At 37.7% G+C, this 22710-nt stretch overlaps 1 protein-coding gene across 6 annotated transcripts in view; it reads left to right on the top strand.

Moving 5' to 3' along the window:
- The window catches only part of LOC127579780 (septin-9-like), a 222034-nt gene extending 211065 nt beyond the window's left edge, over positions 1 to 10969 (top strand). For all 6 annotated transcript variants that reach the window (XM_052032700.1, XM_052032702.1, XM_052032701.1 and 3 more), the window contains 3 exons: positions 1671 to 1767; positions 8942 to 8993; positions 9833 to 10969. In XM_052032700.1, coding sequence (XP_051888660.1) covers positions 1671 to 1767; positions 8942 to 8993; positions 9833 to 9962 — 279 coding nt within the window. In that variant the 3' untranslated portion in view covers positions 9963 to 10969. The remainder of the gene's footprint in view (positions 1 to 1670; positions 1768 to 8941; positions 8994 to 9832) is intronic.
- Positions 10970 to 22710: the final 11741 nt, after the last annotated feature.

Below are 22710 nucleotides of genomic sequence, written 5' to 3'. Positions count from 1 at the left end.
GCAACTACTCTCAGTGGCCCTGTGCAATCGAGCTGAAATCACTTGAAATGATGTGAATTTAGGCCTCTTCCAAATCAGACCCACTAGAAAATGCCCTGGCCAGATCATGCTGATTTTGCCGATGGTCCTGATCAGAACTGCTGGTAATCATCTATTGAAACTGCAGTAAGTCCGAGGCTTCCACACAGAAACACAAAAATCCTAGACATATTGACAGATTTGGAAGGGCAAATGATTAGTTCACTGCTGTGCTAGATGTGCAGATCAGTCATGCTGGGATTCTTCAGCATCACACTGGGAAATATCCCTGGGAGCAGTGCCAGATCAGACCAAGTGCAAGGTCCAAGGCTCCATTGATCTAAATGAAAATTGGAGAGTATGTATTTGGGAGATAAAGGGGCAGGTATAAAGGGTTTTTTAAACAAACTATTTTGCCTTATTTTAATGTTTCTAATTACCAATGGTTTTGTGTATTGTAGAAAATTTAAGTTTAATCACTTTTTTTAAAAAAATGTATATACTTCAATGTTGTGTTTGGAGACATTTAAAAAAAATAAAATAATCACCTCTTTCCCAGCCAGCAAAGCCCTGCCCCAGGGGTGTTTGGGGTGGAGCCTCCTTTCTGACCTACTTGAGCCCTGTCACTGTGCAGACTACCCCCAGACCCTGTGTTGCAGAGATTCAGTGAGAGATGCTTGTGCCATCCGGCTGAGGTCCTTGCTTCGTAGATGGACCATAGATGCCATTTCCAGGGGGAAAGGAGAGTAATGGGTTTGAGTGTTTGGCTGGATTGGGTCATTAAAAAATCTTCGCATGTGTTTAAAAACTTAGAGTAATTACGTCATAATTTGGGCTTGAGAAAATAATTTTATCTGCATGCATTGAATTTCCTGACTGTTCACGAATATTTTAAAAAAACAAGGGATTTTAAAATTTTAAAACATATTAATTTGTGATATATATTCTGATCATTATGTTAAAGAGTTATTGAAAAATGTTTTTGCTTCAAATTCTTTAACGTCATTGGCTGTGCAGCTGGCTTGATGACATCATAGCCGCTGGACCCCAGGCATTGCACTTTGAACATTTCTGTCCTAAAACGAAGGGTTCACCAAACAGTCAGTGAGAAGAGGAGACATTTTGTTGAACACAAAGTTTAAACCTTTTATTTTTCCATCTTATTGTGCTTTACAATGGGACGTTGTGCCCAGTCATGTATTTATGGTTGGTCAGCCTGGGGTGTTATTCACTGCTAAATGTATCCTCTTTAGTTGTTAACCATTTTGGATGTCCACTTTTGAGCAATGTGTAAGTAAGGAACCTAATCCCAGTCAAAGGATATCTTCTGAAAGTAGTTCAGGATGAGCTGAACAAGTGTCTTCATTCTTCAGTGACCATTGTCCACACCAAGTCTGCATTGTTTACAGTGAGGAGATGACCTCGGCTGAAAGGTCCTAAAACAAGTTTGTAAAGATCATCAAGATCAATGTTAAAGGGAAGAGAAACAAAATTAACATGAGCCACTTTTAAAGTCGGTGAGGAAACTATTCTTGACATGATGTATGTTATGAGATGGACTGTTTTCTTTTATTTTTAAAAAAGCAAACTTGTCTTTGAACAGAAATTGTCCTAAAGACTGAGCTTTCATATTTCACTTTCATATAATGCAGGAAATGGTGCCTTTTGCTGTGGTTGGAAGTAACCTTGAGTACCAGGTAAATGGAAGGAGAATTCTTGGCCGGAAAACAAAGTGGGGGACTATTGAAGGTAATTCATAAGATCACTTTAATTAAATTCAAGTTTTAAGATAAAATATAAAATGTCACAGGAAGGAAACAGTTCATTAAATTCATCACCTGCACCGCTGTTTCTCCCCAAATGAGTTGTTTACTTTACTCCCATACCCTTGCTGTCTGTCCGTGTCCTTTCAAATCATTCTTAAGCATCATCTAATTCACTTTTTAAGTAATTTCTGGATTCTTCAACAAATTTGTGACAGCTTATTCCATGCAGCTAAATAATCTTCCAGGTAGCTCATTTAGTAATGGTGCTGCCTCTGCTCCGGTGACCCAGGTTCAATCCTGACCTCTGGCACTGTCTCTGCAGAGTTTGCACGTTCTTCCTGTGACTGTTTGGGTTTCCTCTGGGTACTCCAGTTTCCTTCCACAGCCCAAAAATATGGTAGGTGAGTTGGCTGCTGTAGTTGCCTCTCATATGTGGTTGAGTGGTAGAATCTGATGGAAGGTGGGAAGAATAAAATTGGATTAGCATAGCATTACGGCAGATGGGTGCTTGATGTTAGCATCATAAAATACCATTTATCTTTTGCTTTGTGCATGCTTTTGTTATTGCACACCATAGAATATTGAAGACATCTGCAGATCGCTCATTTCCACCATTTTGGGATAACAGCCCCAACTTCTTGATTTTGCATTAATAATTTTCGCCTTTCTAGCTTAACATTAATTCACTGAGAGGTACCCTAACAAATTAGGTTGCACATTCCTACTTCCTTTCTAACCTCCTCATATGGAGTGCCCAAAGAACATCTTTCCATCTTTGTGGAAGATTATCTTTGTAGGGAACAGGCAGAAAGTGGAGGTGAGGTAAAGATCAGATCAGCCAACTTTATAATATTTTGCAAGCTTACTGTTCTTAAATGCATCATAACATGTTTTTAATCCAAATTTTAAATTTAAAAGATTTTTTTCATTAATTTTTAATTTGTGATATAGAAATTTTGAGTGAAATCTTGAGCAAATTGAACAATTTGGAAAACTAACATTTTCAGTGTCTAAAAAATTATCTTTGTCCTTCCATATCCTGTTGTATAGAAACAGATCACACAGCACTAGTTTTCTCAGTGCTTTCTGAATGAAAATCATTTTTACCTGGAGTAGATCATGGTTGGGGTCAATTTCAGGCTGCATATTGCCACTGGGAAATCTGACTAAACTCTTCCTGACATCACTCACCCTTGTGACACTGACAAAGTTTTCATGTCGAGGGACACACAGGATGATATCTGTTCCCCAGTGTTTCAGTTTTCCTCCAAGCATGGCAAATTCAATGCAGCTCACAGCTGAGACTTAATCATAAATTACCGTAATTCCATTGCAATAATTTTGTTATTGCACACCATACCACATTCTCTCCTTTATAATTAATACTTTGCTTATTCACAAATAAATTCTAGGAAAAGAAATGCTTTCATTCCAGATTTTATTTAATACAAAATGTCTGTCAAGCCATTGTGTTTTTTCCCCCCAGTTTCCTGTAAGATCTCTGGTGGTTTAAGGCAAGATGAAATTGGAACTTACCAGTCATATTTTCTCAGCTTTTTGTCAATGTGATCATAATTATCTATTTTTAAAGAGAAAACAACTTGATTTTACAAATTTCCACACAACAGCACTTACCAGGTCTCAACCAGTTTATAAACTTTTACTATGCAGGCAATGTTGAGAGTTTGAGCTTTGATGTTTGGTTTAGTAAATGTCACTATTCCATCTGAATTTCCATTGAAGTGTCTTGTAGAAAGGAGAACTCTGCCTAGAGTAAAATCACTTCACGGAGCATTGCTCCTGCTGTGGGTTTCAGTTTCCTCCATTGAGGTATTGCCAATCGGAAGCCAAACACTCCTTGGAAAGAGAAAGAAAAGAGAAGCTTGAATTTATAAGAAGCCTTGCATGATTTCAATAAATCCCAAGAAACTTTTACAGCCGATAAACTATTTTCTGAAGTATAGTTGCTGTTATAGAGTTTGAAATACAATAGCCATTATGCACAAAGCGAGCAGAAATATAATGATGACCAGATAATTTTTTTTAGTGGTGTTGATTAACAAATTATTGACTTTACAATGGATTCATGAAATTGCTTGCCTGAGAGCAGACAGGGCCTCAGTTTATTATTCTAGTTGAAAGATAATGCCTCAGAGTGTACAGCTCTTTGTCAGCACTGTACCAGATTGTCAGCCTAGATTTTTGTGCTCAAATCTTGATTGGGACTTGAATTCATAGCCTTCTGACCCTGAGGTGAGTATGTAACTACTGAGGGTTGGAAATGGGTAATTCAAACCATTTCACCCTCAATTGCCTTCAATCATAGAACTTGTGCCATTGTTGAAGGACCAAAAGAGAAGGACAGAGGGGAAGTGTTTATGTTGTGCTTCCATAGCTTTGGGATCAACCGATACACTTTACAGCCAATTAATTAGCTGCTTTAGATTGAAACGTGGTCACTGTTGTAATGTTTAAAAGAAAATTAACAGCCAAATTCTGCAGAAGGTCCCGCAACCGTGAGTATGATGTTCAGATGCCCTGTATTTGTGTTGGCTGCAGGCTAAGTGCCTTCCCACTCCCACACCACCCTGCAAGAGTGATGTGCACAGAAAGGAAAGAAATGCTGGCTTACATTTATATGGGACCTTCTGCAACCTGAGGAGCTCAGAACTTACATGGTGCTAATTGAATGAGTTGCAAAGAATCCTTTGTCCATTAGAGAGGGCAAGCAGGGTCTTGATTTAACACCTCAAGCATAAGATAATATCAGGAGTCAGTACTCAAAGTTTCATGGAGCATCAGTCTGAATCTTGTGTTTCTGCAGCTTAAGGCAAGATGTGTTTCCAAATTTTGGACAGAGATTATTCTAAATGCAAGCAAAATTATGTACTGCATTTTTGAACAGAATGGTTTATAAATGTAAAGGGGTAGAATTTTTATTGTGCATGTAATAAACACTCAAGGGATAAGTTGCACTCAAAATTATGTTAAGTTTTCCAAATTATGCATTTTGCTCGATTTCACTGAAAACTTCCATATCACAAATTCAAAATCTATGAAACAATTTTTTCAATTTAAAATTTGGATTGAAGAATGGTAACCCTGTGCAGTATTATAAATTTGGCTGATCTGATCCTGACTTCAACTCCACTTTCTGCCTGTTCCCCACAACTCTCAGCTTCCCAGTAGTAACAAAGTCCATCTCAACCTTGAATTTATTCACTGATTCTCCCCTCTAGGGCCTCTTCCCAGAAATCAACTCAATGTACTTTGTTTTATTTCAAAAAATATACTTTATTCATGATATACAAAGTAAGTGCAATCAGGACATGTCTTCCTCAACATTAATTGTACCATCGATTCAATACATTCTCTGAGAATGCATCAATGGCACTCTTTTTTTCCTTAGACAATGAAGCCGTGAAGTCTTCGAAGCTGTTACACAGGGCCCAGCCCCTCAGTGTCCAGTGGTGGTAGGACCCTAGACAATGGTCCTTCCGTACAAAGCCTTTGTAGTAGCTGCACTGAGCTTCGGTGTGTACCTCAGCGCATATCCCTACAATTTGAAATGTGCCATTCAGCAGCATTCACTTGCAGATATCTTGTTACACTGGAAGACCAATGATATACAGCCTCTAAAGCAATTGTGTCCATCCCTGTTTAAGGAATCCGAGACTGTACACAATACTCTGGGTGTAGCTTTGTCAATGCACTGTATGGTTCTAGTAAGGTCTCCCTACTTCATCCCCCTTGCAATAAAAATTGCATTCTGCTTGCTTTCCTAATTACCTGCATGTTACTGTTCTGCACTGGCCTGGTGAATTTTAGGTGAGGTTTCCTGGATATGAACCCTTTGTGCCTAATGGAAACTGAATGTTTTGGAACAAGTTTGCTGTCCTCATACTAAACAACACTGCCACAAATGATGGCTCTTTGCATGCAGGTGGCACAGAATTAAATTCGAATCCAATGTAAATTTCTTTTATTGATGAAACACTGCAGGTCAAAGCAAATTTTTTTTCTGAAATTCTTTGGATTTTCTGTTTGGCATCTCCAGACACTAGAAAGGGAGCAATGAATAATCTTTGTAGAATGTCCTCCTGAACTGTTCTCCCAGTGGACATAGAGACTAATGATCCATTCTTGGAAAAAAACTAACAAAAGCCTGTTTATTATCCACTCTGCATCACAATTTGCACGTAATTGGAGCAAAGGTGCCCAAGGCATCTCTCAACACAGCGAGTAATAAACCACATAGCATAGTCATTTTACAGGATATTCTTTCTCCTGTGCTATTAAAATACCTAATTTGTTCTATGTAGTTGCAGTCTTTGAATTCTTGATATTTTTTCTTCTTTCTGCATTGATAAGTACAAAGCAATAACCTTCTGTTGTCTCTTTCAAAACAATGTGCATTTTTTTTAATGGAAAATGTCACCAAATTATTGGTCTATTTTGATTGAGAGTAAGATTGGGGGATTCTTGAGTATTTCCTTTCCACAGTGATAAACTGGGATGAAACAGCAGTGCCCTGCTTTTGCATGCAGACAGCCTCTCTGATGGACTTGCACGATCCCGTACATTTTTTAAAGGGCAGGGGAATTCTTGTGGTGTAATACCCAACAGATGTCACTCAGCTAACATCACAGAAAAAAACTGTTAAAATGGTCTTTCAGTTAATTACTTTAGCGGGAGCTTGCTGTGCCAAAATTGACTGCCACTCTTCCCTACATTGCAGCAATAACACCAGTGTTGCAACGTCCTGAGGTCGTACAATTTGCCGTTAAGTTTTGAAAAGCTTAATTATATCTAATGAAAAGTCTGAATAAATTGTTTTCGTAATCATGATACATGTATGAAGCCAAGAAGTTCTGTGTAATTTGATATATAAAATTATGCAAGTTTTGGATTGCTGTTTCTCTGTAAGTGATGTACTGGAATCTGACCAAAATCAGCTGCTTTGCTTTTAGTTGAATGCACTACAGTTATGATGCATTTTCTGCTGTCCTCTTCTGATTATGTGTGTCCATACAGTAGTTCCTCAATTTATGAATGTTCGACTTACAAATTTTCACTGTTGTTATCAACTCCTTGGGGTATCTGTCTTTGATTCTTGAAAAAGACAAGGTGTAACCTAAAGCTTGGCCAAAGGACTTTAGTGTAGTTTGATAAATGCTCTACAGCCATTAATAAGCACTTGTATTGTGGTTATAAACTGTTGGGCATCTGGTATCTGACATTGTTGCAATCTGTCCCATCACCACCACCAGCAAAGAAAAATGTAATCTAGCTAAGAGTTTGAATGAGAAGGCTAAAAGTAACATTACTGTAAGTTGTGTCCGTTTCCTGGTAGATAATATAATACCATAGATTCAAATCCTTCATTTGTAATTGAGTACATTTTACTGGTTTTTATAAAGGCTTGATCTGGCCTGCTGCCCTTGCCGTGCTCTATTCTCCGTTTGTTGTCAAAGGCTAAAAGCACTACAAATAGCTTAAATAATTTAAAACAATGAGTTCTTAAAATACTAGAAATTAATTAAAAACATAGAGATAAAGAAAAATAATGAAAAATAAACCTCTTACCTTTTCAGTCGGCTAATTATAAGAGGATGGAATATAAAGGTACAAAGCCTTAAAACATTAAGTCAAAGATGGAAGTCCAAGATATGCTGATTCACCAGGAGGGTATGCTAGCTGTTCTCTATGAAGCTGTTGGCAAAAGATGAGTACATTTCAGCCCACCGTATTGTGGGTCAAATCCTGCTGATGAGTGCCAACAACAACCTTCGGGCATTTACTCCCTTAAATGCAAGGAAGTTTGGGACTTTGGCAGATGTGGACCCAACAGTGGAGTACAGTTTAGCGCCCCCCCGCTACTGTCCCTCCAACAGCATAGAATCTAAAGAAGGTAGTCCTGAACTCAATGCTGGCTGGTAAATCTGTTGGTATGCCCAACTACTAGACCCCACAAGAACGTAGTGAGATTTCCATTGGGGAATCTGCTTGAGGATGCTGTGCTAATTTAGGACTGGTGCAGTATTCATAAGCTTATTAATTACAATGGAGATCCTACGACTGTGAGAAAGAAAGGTTACCATGTAAGGTCTTTACATGATTCATGTTTTAATTATTCTGTAGATTTTGTTAGTTATTTGTTTTTTCCCCTTTTTAAACAATTATTTGAATGATTGACTGCTTTGACAAATGGCTGAACTAATCAGGTGCAAAAGGTTTCCAGAGTAGTTTCATAGGCAGGGCTTATTTTGGCCTACCCACATGATCTGACCACATTGCACAAGGCCCTGAGAAGTCCTTGCCAATCATGTTAGGGATCCTCTGCCAGAAGGTTTGGCCTTGTGGATTCAAACCAGGTAATTGTAGGGCAATGTGGAATCTGGGTGATGAGCGTGGATGGTAGGTTCCACTCAGCAACATCTTGGCCAAGGTAAACACAGAAGTGTTAAAAGCAGAAAATGAGAGAGACACTCAAGTCCTGAACAACTAGCCTTGGTGTCAAATATTTTTTTGTTCCCAGGAAAGAAAGGGCTGTCCATTGCACAGATCATAATACTCGATTCCTGGAGATCAAACCTGAACATGACTGTGGAAATTTTTGAATTCCAGTTGCTCTGATCTTTCAGAGCAAGATGTATTTGAGACTTCCCCATGACTGTCCAGCATACATAAGCAGATTATGACCCCATTTCAGTTATGTCAAGAAGTTATTGTGGCATTATACGGTAAATGCTCTCTGTTTCTCTTCGTCAATGAAAATTAGATTAACTGAGAGGATAAACCTCCTACCTGAAGATATGTGTGAGTTGCATGTTGGACCATAAATGTAAATTAGATTTTTGGATGTTATGATGCTGTCTGCTTCTTGATTGAAGAGTATGTCAAACTGCCAGACCATCGCAAATATTAAAAAAATATCATTGGGATTGATGCATTTATACGCTAGGAATTTTGTATTGCATTCTCATTTTACACTTGGATTGCAGCATGGACACCTGAATATGTAACAAGACAATGAACATGGTAACAAATAGGTTGAATGGAAATTAAAGCCACTCCTTACACTGCTGATCCATTGCTTTGAATGCTAAAGTAGATCACTTTGGATGCAATGCATTAATTTTTAATTTCTCTTACAGTGGAAAATACATCTCACTGTGAATTTGCCTATTTGCGTGATCTGCTGATAAGGTTGGTTGGAAGTGGGTCCTTTAAACGGAAAATAACTTGTCCTACAATAAAATGCATACTAGTTACAATTAAATTATTGGGTGTAAAGTGATGGTAGGTTTTCTTTTCACTACAAAAATATCAGTGTGCAGCATTATCAATGAACTCCATTAAATGTAATTTCTGAATTGAAATGAAACAAAGTGGATTTTTCTGGAGCAATTGTCCCTTCTTCAGCTCAAGAAAACTGCCTGCAAAGTTGTTGAAAATATGAGGGGTGTACGGTAACTGGGACCTGGGTGAACAGGAAAATAAACAGAATACTCCTTTGACCAATAAGTCTTAAGAATTACCCAGGAATGACCGTGGAGGAGATGAATTAAAGTAACTGCATTCAATGTAAAATTAGGGATGGAAAGTAAATTTGAATTAAGAAAGCTTTAATGGTGGTAAGAAAAATATAAAAGAATGTAAATTCTCCCAATCATTTCAACACTGCTACATTAGCTAATTTTCAGTGCCAGGGAGGTTGATTGGCAGTAATTGTATTGCTGATAAGGAATCTACTCTGAAGTACTTGTCCCAAATACTTGTTTGTATCTACTGCAAATACAACTGTAGTGAGCCAGTCATCAGTGTGCTGTTCTCACAGATAATACTGGAGTGGCCCGACTTGGACAGTACTTTTGCATAATCATTGTTAACCATTGAAGTTGTGCACAAATAACTGTTTACCATAAGCCTTCCCTTAATTCTGAAAGAAAATTCTGATATAAAATATCATTGTGCTGCTAAATGAAACAGCTTACAATGGTTTTATTTCATATTCTAATTATAATTCTGTTGTTGATATTCCTCAGGACTCACATGCAGAATCTCAAGGATGTAACCAGCACCATTCACTATGAAGCGTACAGAGTTCAGCGGCTGAGTGAGGGGAATGGGTTTTCCAATGGACTAGCAGAAAAGGATTTGAACAGCAACATGTAAAATGTGCTTGGCTTATCCTTCTTGCTGCTGAATTTATTTGACCAGCTAATAATTTAGGTTAAAAGTATGTGGTAGTGTATTGGCACTGCTTGTTTTAAGATTATTTATTCCACACGATGCAGTTCTGTTCACAAAAAATGACTATTAACTCATCACAAAACTAAGTGATGCATACTTGCCATATTTTTATATTATTTAGGTTCATAGATGTCTTTTCAGATGAGACCAAAGAGATTATGAGAAATGTTTAGCAGAAAGCCACAAAATTGATTTTGTGGATGAGATTTTCTTTTGTAATAAAACTAAATTGTTCTGAGAGAAACTTAAAGCAAAACTGTGTCAATTTGAGAGCAAAATGCTTTTTGTGTCTATTTGTGAACAGAATGCTTTGTGGATTAAACATTGCTTTTAATACTGTTGCAGTGCTAAAGCTAATTAAGTGTTTTACAGAACAAAAAAAGAATGTAATTGGCTTAATTATTACTGCTCTATTTATTTCCAATATATTACTAGCATGTTTCAGTATATCAAAACACAGCCAACTGACATGTATTCAAGAAAATCCCCAAACTATCTTTGTTCCTTGACTGCTTTCATTGGAGGTGAAAGAAAACACAAAATGGAAACAAGAACAATTGTGAAATAGTGTGGGGCCTGTTGTAAAAAGATGAGCTTTTTAGTGATGTAAACAATATTACACAATGGGTAGAAAGAATGCTTCTTTGCCAAAAATTGTATTGCTCACTGAAAGATAAAAAGGGTTTAGTTTCATTAAAATAAGGCACTTCTTGGATCTTTATCCATCTAAACAAAATGTAAAAGGAATGTCATGTTAGTTACTCAGTACTTTAAAAATGTAATTAATTATATTGAAAATTGAAGCTTTCATTGTATGACCTTTGATGTGCATTTTTGGGGGTTTACATTGTCAAATTAGACTTTTTGTATAAAATAAAAATGTGTGTTTGATATATATTTCCTAAAATAAACATTGCAAATTTAATGTTTTTAACAGCCTTTCGTTTTTTGACTTTGCTCATTTATGTGTTGGAATTTAATGCTTAGGAAAGGACTTAAGTTGAGGGAAATGGATCTGAGACTTCAGTTTTGCTGTTTGGTTCGTGGCTCCTAAACGAGGTCCAATCTGCACAAGTTGTTTGAGCAGATCACCATTCTGAGAAGTCCAATGTTGGCACACAGTCAGCAAAACCAGCAGGAGCAGCTTTCCTCAACTTCGGGTCTTAAGTGCTCACACAGGTGAAGAACAGCTAAATATACCTTGAATAACAGCTAGATATTCCTTGCTGTCTCTAGTGACAGACTAAGCAAAGGAAGCGTGTCATGGAAGCTGATCAGCAGCACCTGAAGTCACTGGCTGCAGCCACTACAAAATTTTCAAAGGTAGGCCATTGACCTGGAAGGGCACTGATTTCCTCTGCAAAGACTCTTCAGCGCTCGTTTAATGGCACCAACTAATTTCTAGGCTCCTCTGCCTCATTCTTCTGTATTGGTACTGTAGATTCAAAATTTAATTCAGTTTTCTAGAAGATGCATCATTGCTGATATTGTTAACACTTGTTATTTCATTCCAGTCAAATGAAGCGCGAGTCCATATTACAAAAGAGAAACAATCAATCTGCTGGACAAATTCAGTGGGTTGAGCAGTGTCTGTGTGGGGGCAGGAGCGTGGGGTGGGTGGAGGACTTGTTGACATTTTGGGTCGAGACCCTGTATCAGAGCTGAGAGTGGAGAAGGAAGATAGCCAGTATAAGGAGGAGAAGGGGAGGGGTGAGACAGGGGCCAATAGGTGATTGGTGGACTGTGGATGGGTGAAGGATGACAGGCAGATGGAGGCAGGTGGGGGGGAGTGGAGAGTGAAGGTGGGAACACAGAGGCTACCAGTGTTGGAATCTGATAAGGAAGGAAGGTGATAATAGGAACTATTGGGGGAGAGGTGACGGGTAGATGGAACCAGATGTGGCTTGAAATAAAGAAATTTGTCTGTTTTCATAAATTTATGTTTGTGTCATGGATCTAATTTGATCTGATACTTAAGAAATACTGTCTTCCCTGCATTAAATGCTATATTGCCTTGCTCTTGGTAAAGTATTGGTTGTATGAAGATTCCATTCATGTCTTTATGGGCTACAAGTGATTATTTTACATGTTAAGTCAACCAATAACAATAACAAACAATTGTGTCAACAGTAAAGGACTGAAATTATGGGCTATGAAGAAAAGCTATACTTTTTTTGTTCTCTGTTACACTGAGATATACATGTTGACTTACATTAACTATCCTAGTTACGAAAACAGATTTTTAATATTTGAACATGATACTGAAGAAATATTAACATACTTAATCTAACGAAATGGTAACAAATACCCTGCAGCAATTTTCAAGCAGTGGTCTTACCAAGAAAATAGTTCAACTGTTATAATAAACTGTAAGAAAAAAATAGTTTCCAGCTGTTAATTTGGTTTATTATATTTTCTTACTACTTGTAGTGGCAACAGCAATTTTGTAACAACCAGCATTAGTAAAAATGAAAATTTTAAAAGGTAGTGCAGAACAGGCAAGAAAGTGGGAGTTGTGGTTAAAATCAGTCCTGTCATTGAATGGTGGAGCAGAGTCAAGGGGCCAATGGAACTCCCAAGCTTCTGTTTCTCACATTTACATATTCTCTCTGAATTTTACCGTTTGTGTGACACCATCTTTACCATCGCCCTTTTCTCCTGGAACAGATGTCCTCGTGCTTTGAGGCTGAGCTCCCTACAAAGGGATGTCCCAGTGGTGGTCACTGAGTTTGTACCTGAACCGCCATGAGATAAGGTTGAGGGAAGGTTAATATGACCCGAGGATAAGAGGCACAATTTACATATAGGAGGCCATGCAAAGTAATTGGAGGGAGAAGTGCCTTTTATAAAGCCCGTCACCCACAACCCAGCCCAAAGTGGGCTTTGTGTTACTGTCACGGGGATTACCATCATTCAGTCATCTTGATGCTTTCTGGAGGCATCTAAAATTCCACCTGATTTGGAATCATCAGGCTCTCTGGGTGATGAATTTAAAGAGAAACTCCACCATGTGATATGCAAATAAAAGCTGATTCACCAGTGATGAATGATGAGGCTCATGCCTGAGCACATCAGAGTAGAACTCAGACAAGTGCCAACAATTTTGTGTCAGAAGTGCCAAGTGACTTTCCTAAAAAAGATATCCCAGTCCTGGGCACCAGCCTGTAACGCTGGACAGTTCTGGAAAGGGAGGGTAAAAGAAAAAATGGACAGAGCTAAATAATTTCAAACTGTACGTAAGCTGTTCTTCCACTGCTACATCAGTTAGTATGTTTTTGTACCAACTCTAACTGAAATAGGATGCCTGAAACAAATTACCCTGTGGCAGATTTAAGTTAACTGTGCCTGTATTATGAACACTTGACTTATGGACACCCCGACATACAAACAAGCTCTGCATGATATTATTAAATTCCGATGTCCAATGTATGTACATAATGTTCATTCCTACAAACGGCAGAACTAGCTCTCTCTCTCTCTCTCTCCCACTCCACGTTTAGTAATTGTTCTTTCTTATCAGTCTTATGTGCTTTTGATGCCATTCATTAAAATACTGTGTAGCTACCATAAAGAGTGAGTTTAAAGTATTTTCCAACTTATGGACAAAATTAACTTATGAACATCTGTAAAAACGGAACCAGTTTGTTACGTGGGGACGGCCTGTAATAGTATTTAGTTATAGATATGTTATATACCTGACATCAGTCTGGGCACTAACAGTAAAGTTCCATTCACTGTTTTCCAGATGATTAATGATCAGTGGCAAGATTATTCTCCAAGAGACTGAATTATGTTGCTATTAAAGATTTTCTAGTCTCGAACAGCTTTTCTTCATCCAGTCAAGTAACTGTGGAATCTCAGGTTCTATAGTAATAAAAGTATTTATATGGAGAGGAATGTTGGTGCACATATATAGAATTGCATTTGTCACTGCATGAGAAAACTTATAACAAATTCCATTTGCTATGATTCACAGAGAACTCCAGTGAAGCCAATGTGGCCAACATCATACATATGGACTAAATCTTCCCTGTAGACAGTCACCAGGCAAGGCTAAGAAAACAAAAAGGTGGTTCAGTTCCTTTGTTTTAAAATTGGGTTTTCAACGATACATTGAATGCAGCTGCATACTTAAAAAATGGTAATCTTGTAAGCAGCTGAATGGATCACCAGAAATAATTTTCTTTTTTATTTGCTTTAATATATTTGGTAACAGAAATGTGTAAAATGACACTACTTAGGAATGGATGGTGATCACTTGCAACAGTTATCAATCATTATAGGTCAGGTTTGTACAGTTAAATTGTAGCATACCACCTTATTGAAATCTCATAAATCCCTCTCCAACTGAATCGGTATGGTGACAAATTTGTGCCGTTCAGCAAGAACCCTCAAAATAGAACAAGCCAATTTCATCAAGAGATAATGATTTTTCTTTTGTGCTATTTTTGTCTGAGCAAGTATTCAAAGATTTTTTTAAACTCAAACATGCTTCATTATTTAGTTACAAGTTTAAATGTGTTCACACTGGGTTAATAGAGTTTCTGTATTTTAATTATTTGGGACCACAGACGTGGTTGTCTCACCAAGGGCACTCCGTCAAATAGATAACCTATTATTGAACTAATCCAATCTTTTTCATCTCAACACAGAATGTTTTCTGAGAAACCATTGTTTGGGAGAGATGGGATGAAATATACAGTCCTTTTGATCTATGTTTCCTGCACTTTAATTAAGGAACTATAGACTCTTCGATGCTTTGAAATTATCTAAACGTTGCAAATAAACCTTTCAAGGACGTATTTCATTGTTACATTTAATCTCATTAGGACAAGATAATCTAATCTTTTTCTCCAGCAAGATTATGGATTACTTAATGTCATAATTTTTAAAGTATTGTGTCAAATGAATTTCAAAGGGAAGTCATGCATCTTGGGACTATGTAAAGAACATTCAAGTTATTCAAAAGAAACAACCCTGTACCGGTTTTAAATTAGTTTCCAGGTATCGTCGGACGTGGGTCAAATGGAATTAAGGTTTCAATCAGCCCAAATCTAATTGACCGGTGGAACAGACTCGAGGAGTTGACCGTATTAGCCCTCCCCAACCCCCCACCCCATTACTAATGTTTCTGTGTTTAGGTGTTCTGAATTAGTGTGTTATTTTTGTACCGTTGATACTCCATTTGTTTCAAAAAGCTTAATACGGGTCAAGAATTTTTAGGTTCAGATTAAAATACTAGGTGAAATAATGTTTCTCATTTTATCAGAATTAGGTCAAAAATGGTTCTGGCTGAGAAGAGTTTTTCTTGTGATTTTTTTGTTAAAATGTTGTGCTTCACTGGAAGGCAAATAATTTAGCATTACACAATAGTCTGACAACATTCACACTTTATCAGATACTGAAATTCAACATCAGAATCCCATAATTTTGCAGAAAAAGTCCCCAACCACTCAAAATCATCCAAGTACATGGATAAGCTTCTATCATTTTATAGGCTGGGTCTTATTAATGGTCATCACAAAATTAACCCACTGTTGTGATTACTGCTATTATTACACTGAGAGGTGCTATTTACAATTCTTGGATTAAAAATAGTGTGCTATTGAAAATGTTGGAACAAGTATTGGGATCCATTTCAGATCTGCAATTGTTGACCATTGATCCCTGGTAACTTCCCCATATATCCTTTCCTGGTTTATACAGTGGAATGACTCTTAGTTATTTAATTTATTTTACATGCAGGGATATCACAACATAACTGTTCCATAACAAATGCTTTAAGCCCATAAATTGCACTTCATAATTCTAGTTTAAGCAGTAAAAAAAATTCCAAAGATGAAGCCAAGTTGATGCATACCCTGTAACCTTCTTGATAAAAAATAAATATCACCACATCTGTGTTACAGGTCAGGATGATCAGGAAAACAAACATCTGGAAATGATTCATTCTTGTTGCCTTCCAAAAATAATAACCTTTCTCCCAAGCTGCTGTTCCACTCAAAGAACAATCGGTAAGAATGTTCCATTCAAACTTACTTTTCAGCAGGAGGAAGGAATACTAGATGTGCGTTCGGTTAAAATCAGCCAACAATAATTTACATAGGAGGTCAGAAGACTTTTAAGTAATATTGTAATTTTTCTGGTCAAGTTATGCTATGGTAATGTAAGCAAAAGAAAGCAGCTCCACCTGTTATAATTTTCAGCTGTACTAGAGCAGGCAGATTATTTATCCCAAAACCAAAGGGTACCAGCATAACTTCCTCCTTCATTGTACTCAGAATAAATGACGTACTTAGCCCAGGTTAGTGTAGGAAATTGGGACTCTCACTTTCACACAGTCCATCTCTGACTGTGTTCACTTGCCTTTAATTGACTATTCAGTCTCCATCTTAGATAGTTCGGCGACCAGTATCCATTGCACTCCCACAGATATCTCGACAACACCTCCTCACACTTTGGTTCCTGCAAGGGCTCTGTTCCACTCCTCCACTTGCTATGGCTGCCTTATCTGTTCCTCTGATAGCAGTTTTTCCAAAATAAGCCCTTTTTATTTCCTCTCCACTATCTATGACAGAGATCCTAACTATGTCTCTTCCAGTTCCCACATTTCTGATCTCACTCCCTTTCCTCTCACCCAGAACAAGGAGGGGATTTCACTCGTCTTTACCTTCCACAAGCATCTGTATTCAAAGGATCATTCTCCTCAATTTAAGATAAGATTTCTTTATTAGTCACATGTACATTGAAACACACAGTGAAATACATCTCTGCATAGAGTGTTCTGGGGGTAGCCCGCAAGTGTCGCCACGCTTCTGGTGCCAACATAACGTGCCCACAACATCCTAACTGGTACGTCTTTGGAATGTGGGAGGAAACCGGAGCACCTGGAGGAAACCCACGCAGTCACGGGGAGAACGTACAGACTCCTTACAGACAGCAGCCAGAATTGAACCCAGGTCACTGGCGTTGTAATAGCGTTACACTGACCACAACATAATGCTAGCATAAGACACAACTTCCCTTCCCCTCCAAAGGGATCATTTCTTCTGTAATTCCCTGGTTCACTCTTCCATTTCCACAAACACTATAAGTACCTTTTTCATTGCATCTAGTGAAAGAAAATGGTTTGGGTTTGGGCATTGGGGGAGAGAGCCAGCAGGTGTGGGTCAATTTGGAATTTCAGGAGTGGAATGATGGGGCATGGGGAGTGTAGAGATCACAACAGATGTGATCAGGTGTTGGGAGCACAAGGAAGGATGTTGGGGGCACAAGGAGAGCCGTTAAGTCTAAAAAAACTTCAAACTTTCTTGCTTTCCTTTTAAGTTACTGGGTTTATTAATGTTAAATGTCATTGTAAATGGTACAATGTATTGTAGTTGACTGTACCACTTCTGATAATGTCAATTAGTTATAAATTGCTGCCACAACCAATCATTATCGAATATGATTCAGATGTTAAGTAATTCCACTGGAGGTTTGCTATCTCTTTAGTTACTGAAGGATATTAATTAACAAAATTGATGAGCTGTGTTGTATTTCCCATGCTACAACAATGTAACAGTCAAAAGCACATTGGTGGCTATAGAACATTAAGGGACATCCTGAGATTGTGGAAGCCACTGTATAAATGCAAGTCTGTTTCTCTTTAGGTGCAATTTACTATTTCCCCTCCACCTTATGTGCTTGATGCATTAATATTTACCAACTCTACTGCTAATGACTTCAACATCAAATTTAATGCTATTAGAATTCTTACCATTTCAGTCACTTAGAATCATCAGCGAGTCAAGTATATACTGTAGAAGGCTGCCTTTGCTGTGAATCTGGATCATATCTTAAAACCCTATCCAGAGAGTTCCCCAATTCTATCAGTGACATTTTCCATTTCCTATGCTTCCCCCTGCCAGCAAATTAACCTGCTTTCTGGTGAGATTCCATGCTCACTTGCAACTGGAAATACAGTAAAACAGACCAAAAATCCATCAATCTTGGTTGGACTGACATTCATATAAATCAGTAGACTAGTTTGTATAATTCTCCTTAGAACACACTCATTTTATATATGTTGATATACCTTTTAACTAAGCAGGAAATAACTCATATAGCAAACTTGTGATATAATCAGGTGCCAATATCCTGTGCTGTAGAGTAGTTCTTACACAGTAAGATTGGGTTTAAAGTGAACCAGAGTCTTGAACTAATGTAGACTAATGACTGAGATATGAAATGAACAAAAAATGTTCAAATCAAGTTCAAGTTCAGGTTTTGCATCTGTATTCAAATAGATTTTTCAATTAGACTTTAATATTTGACCTTCAATGTTTGAATAAATCCTGTATTGAAGGTTGTTTCTATGTCTCATGTGAAATGCAATAGCACATCTATTTCATTGAGAGGCAGTATAGACCACAAAGTTCAGTTCCAAATCCAAGCACAATACACAATTAGCCTATTCATGTTACTTATTCTCACTTCCAAATTTTGATTTGGCCACATGAAACACCACTGAGGAAGATTTTCCCTGTGCAACAAAATTATAAATTATACATTTCAAAATTAATCTTGTATTGCAGAGAAATGAATTACAACAAATTCTTGACCACATCAGTTTGACATTGGGCAAGAACTATTGGATAATCACTTCAACAGTGTACCATTTTTTCTGTTCTATAATCTACTGATTGCTTTTTAGCAGTGAACATTTACCATGCTTTTCCAAAAAGTGCTGTTCTAACATTCAGTGACTATGTACTACAATATCTCAAACTATGCAAATTATTTCCAGCACTAAGTGCCTTTTGTAATATTATATTAAAATTAATGATGCTACAGTGCTACAGAGTCCAAACTAAAACACTGAAAGATAAAGAAAACTGAGCTGTTTCCAACTCTAGACTAACAACACATTCAAGCAAATTTCTGTTCTTGGAAAGGCCAATTTTAACATTTTCAGGAAACCCTAACATTGCAGCAACACTACATTACTAAACTCATGTACATCTAATTTTTATTAAATCAAACTGTTTTTCCCCCTTAGTTTTACAATCTCTATTTATAATTTTGAGGTTTATTTAAATATAATTAATCTTTTTAAAGTAGTTTAACCTAAACTGTTCAGTATTTCCTAACCTCAAAATAAAAATCAGCACTGATATAGTCCAATCATGTAAAATATTGTTGCTGACATAGGAGAGACTGCAAACAAAACTTAAGACTGAGAACATCGGAGATTTAAATGCAGAGGTAAGTTTTAAGGACTGTCTCAGTAAAAAGGGAGGTAGAGAGATAATGGCTTAGGGTAGAGATGTCATAACATGCAGACTTAACAGGTGCAAACCAGGCCACCGGTGAGGAAGGGATTAGATTAAGGAAAGCCTGGATGGCCACAATTAGAGAAGCACAGACATCTCAGAGAGGTGTGGGGTTGCTGGATATTACAATGGAAGGGAGGAGTGATTTGAAAATGGATGAGAATTTTAAAATTGAGACATTTCTTGACTAGATGCCAATGTAGGCCAATGAGCATGGCTGATAGATGAACAGGACTTGGTGAAGTCGAGGCATGGGCAACATTGGATGACAAGTTTACACAGGGTAGAACATGGGTGGACACAAGCAGAATGCGAGAATGGACTCATTTCACCCCTTGAATATGACAAGTAAGAGGAGAAACAAAACAGCATGTAACCACATATTTAATTAGATTCCATGGAAAATAACAATGTCTACAAAAGCAACAAATTAACTAGCGTTTTTCCACACTGCCTTTTACATGTACAATGTATGCCGAGCATGAGCGAATTCTTGATACCCGTTGCTTCTTTGTGCATTTCAAGGTATTGAAAAGCTGATGTTAAAATCAAATTTGGGCATCGTCTGAAATATCGTTGTTTTCATTCTAAATTACGATATTTTTCTACAGTGTGGGTGAGTATTCATTCTTTTCCATTTGAACAGCTTTTCTGAGACCGGACAGAGTGCAGTGGCATTCTCACCAGCTAATATTTGTACTCAGTATGAAGTATTTGCTCTGGAATTCAGTACTAATTATCAGATCCACAGAGATTCTGATGTCTGCAATCAGTTTGGTGTTATCAATATTTGAGGAATTTGTGTGTTGTTAAACTGACTTTCCTTCCAAAAATTGATTTTTGGACATCAAAACTTACATACAACTGAATCTCTCAGTGGACAAGCTGCCTGTGGTTAAAAGAGCAACTCGCTTTGAGAGATTCACGTTTTCTTTTTGGTTTGTTTAGCCTGACTGGGATCAAACAAACTGTTTTCTGGGAACTGCTTTCCCAGTTATTAATATATAATTGTATTTAAATCTGGTATCTGCATTTGTCAAAAATAAGCCCTATCCTGACTATGACTCTATCATGAGGTCTACCTTCCTCAGGTGGGATGAAGAAGGATTCTTTTTAGAATCTGATCATCTAAGTATTAAGTGGAAGATGCATTAATATAATACTGTCAACAAATGCAGGACATCTCAAAGTGATATATGGCCAATGAAGTAGTTTTATTTGAAATTTGGACACAGTTATATTGTTAGAAATTTGGCAGCAATTTGTGTGCAGAAGTTTTCACAAGAAATAGTGTGACACTGTCCAGACAAGGGTCTAGAAATTGCTCTGTGCCTCAAAAACTGCATTAAAGTGATGATGTGTTTTGTGCATATATTCCTCACATTATTCTAAGGCCAAAGGCATTCTACATAGTACACTGGGCCTTGCACACAACATATACACAAACCCTTTGCTTCTGCTGGCTCTGCCATTGTGGGTTAGCAGAAGAACTTGAGTAAGGATGAAGTCACGCAATATACAGTTGAGAGAAGTTTGCGGACAGGGTGGGGGTGGGCAGGGAAGTTTTGAGTTTTGTTTGGAGACAATTCTGACTGAAATTCAGATCAGGCTGTCAACAGGAAGGAAAGGTTGTAATCAGCTGTAAGAGTTGAGGTTGCAGTTCTGTGGTGTCGGGATACATCTGAGCTTGGGATCTGATGGTGTGGGACCACAGGGATATCTGCATTGCTAGTTGGAATGATGCACAGCACAAATCCTAAAGCCATCAGCCTTCAGGAGGATTGCCGTATGTTGGAAAACATGGCCACAGACCAGGTCAGGCTGGTCCCTTTTAAGTAGCACAGAAGCAGACTTCGCCTTTCCTACAAAGGCCTGATTCCGTATGAGTGGACTGTATTATTTTTACAGAGGTTACAGAACAAATTTACCTTCCCTCAGAAATTGGCCAGCAGGTAACCAATGCTAGCATTGTGTTTTTGATTAAATTGCTTCACACTGGACACAAAACTGTTCCACAATGCAAAAATTAACAATCTAGATCTATTTGCTTTATGTCATATTGTTGGAGTGGTCAATAGTAATCAGATCATCAGACATAATTCACCTGCCCCACTTCATAATAGAGCCATGAGCAGGTGAGGATTCAGGTTGATGTGCAGTATATAGTATAGTGTAGAGGCAGTGTGTAGCATAGCATTCCCCCAGTACTGCACCAGAATGTCAACACAGATTGTGAACTCATAATCACCTGACTCACGCCTTGCCATCTAAAGAGCCAGAGATGACACCTCAATCTAATACGTTCCTCTTTTAAACAGGACTAAATGTACAATATTGTATTGCCTCATTGGTATTCTTTTGTTATGTTTTTACAGACCTTTCTTGATTACTAAATTAAGTTGTGGTGTAAAAGTTTAAATGTTGTAGTTGAGAATATAAACTGACGGGGATTGTGCATCTAGTGAAACTGAGGAATGCCAAATAAATGTGTTAGCATTCAACCAATCAAATTTAATTACATAATAATTATGTAAGCAAATAAGTCAAAAAATGAATTTAAACATTTATAGAATGTACAATGAAATGGTTTTTCCCAATTCCTTCTACACTATTTCAGTGTCCTCAAAACAGTTGTCCAACTACTTCCGGAAGGTCATCCAGTGCATAGAGCTAGAAATTTTCATCGTTCCACCAGATTGCATTGACTTGATACACCAATGTCCCAATCCTATAAATGTATATTTCACTATACAAGGTTTTGTGTCGTACCTTTTTCAATGCAGAAAATACTTACTAGGAAAGAAAAATCTGATTGAATGGGGAAAAGGCTCAATGGTAGAATGACTTATACCCAGTCTGAAAGCATAGGAGGTGCCAGCTCAGAATGGGGGATGCCAAGCATCGTTGGAAATCTCACAGAGCCAGCCTACTGGGGACAATATGGCAGCAGTGGTGGGCACTCGGCAAACATTGTTGAAAGAACAGAAAAAAAACCAAGGTTCAGGCTGATGGTTAAAACACTGCAAACAAAAGTGAAATCCATTGTCCCTGAATGAGAAGTAATCTGTGCGGAGGAGGTGATAATAAAAAAAACTGCAGATGTTGAACATCTGAAATAAAAAATGAAAATGTTGGAAACGCTCAACAGGTCAGGCAGCACCTGTGGAAGGAGAATGGAGCAATGATGTTAGCTCCGTTTCTCTTTTCACAGATACTGCCTGACCTGCTGATTGTCTTTAGCATTTTCTTTGAGAAAAATTGCAGAGAGAGGAATAGCCATGTGATTTTTTTCCCCAAAATGGCTTAATGTATAATGCTTTTATCATTTTTTAAATGTTAACAGCATACCAACAAAA

This window comes from Pristis pectinata, chromosome 18, assembly GCF_009764475.1.
Source record: "Pristis pectinata isolate sPriPec2 chromosome 18, sPriPec2.1.pri, whole genome shotgun sequence".
NCBI lineage: Eukaryota > Metazoa > Chordata > Chondrichthyes > Rhinopristiformes > Pristidae > Pristis > Pristis pectinata.
Note: the sequence above shows the minus strand (reverse complement) of the source record. Positions and strands in the feature narration are given on the sequence as shown.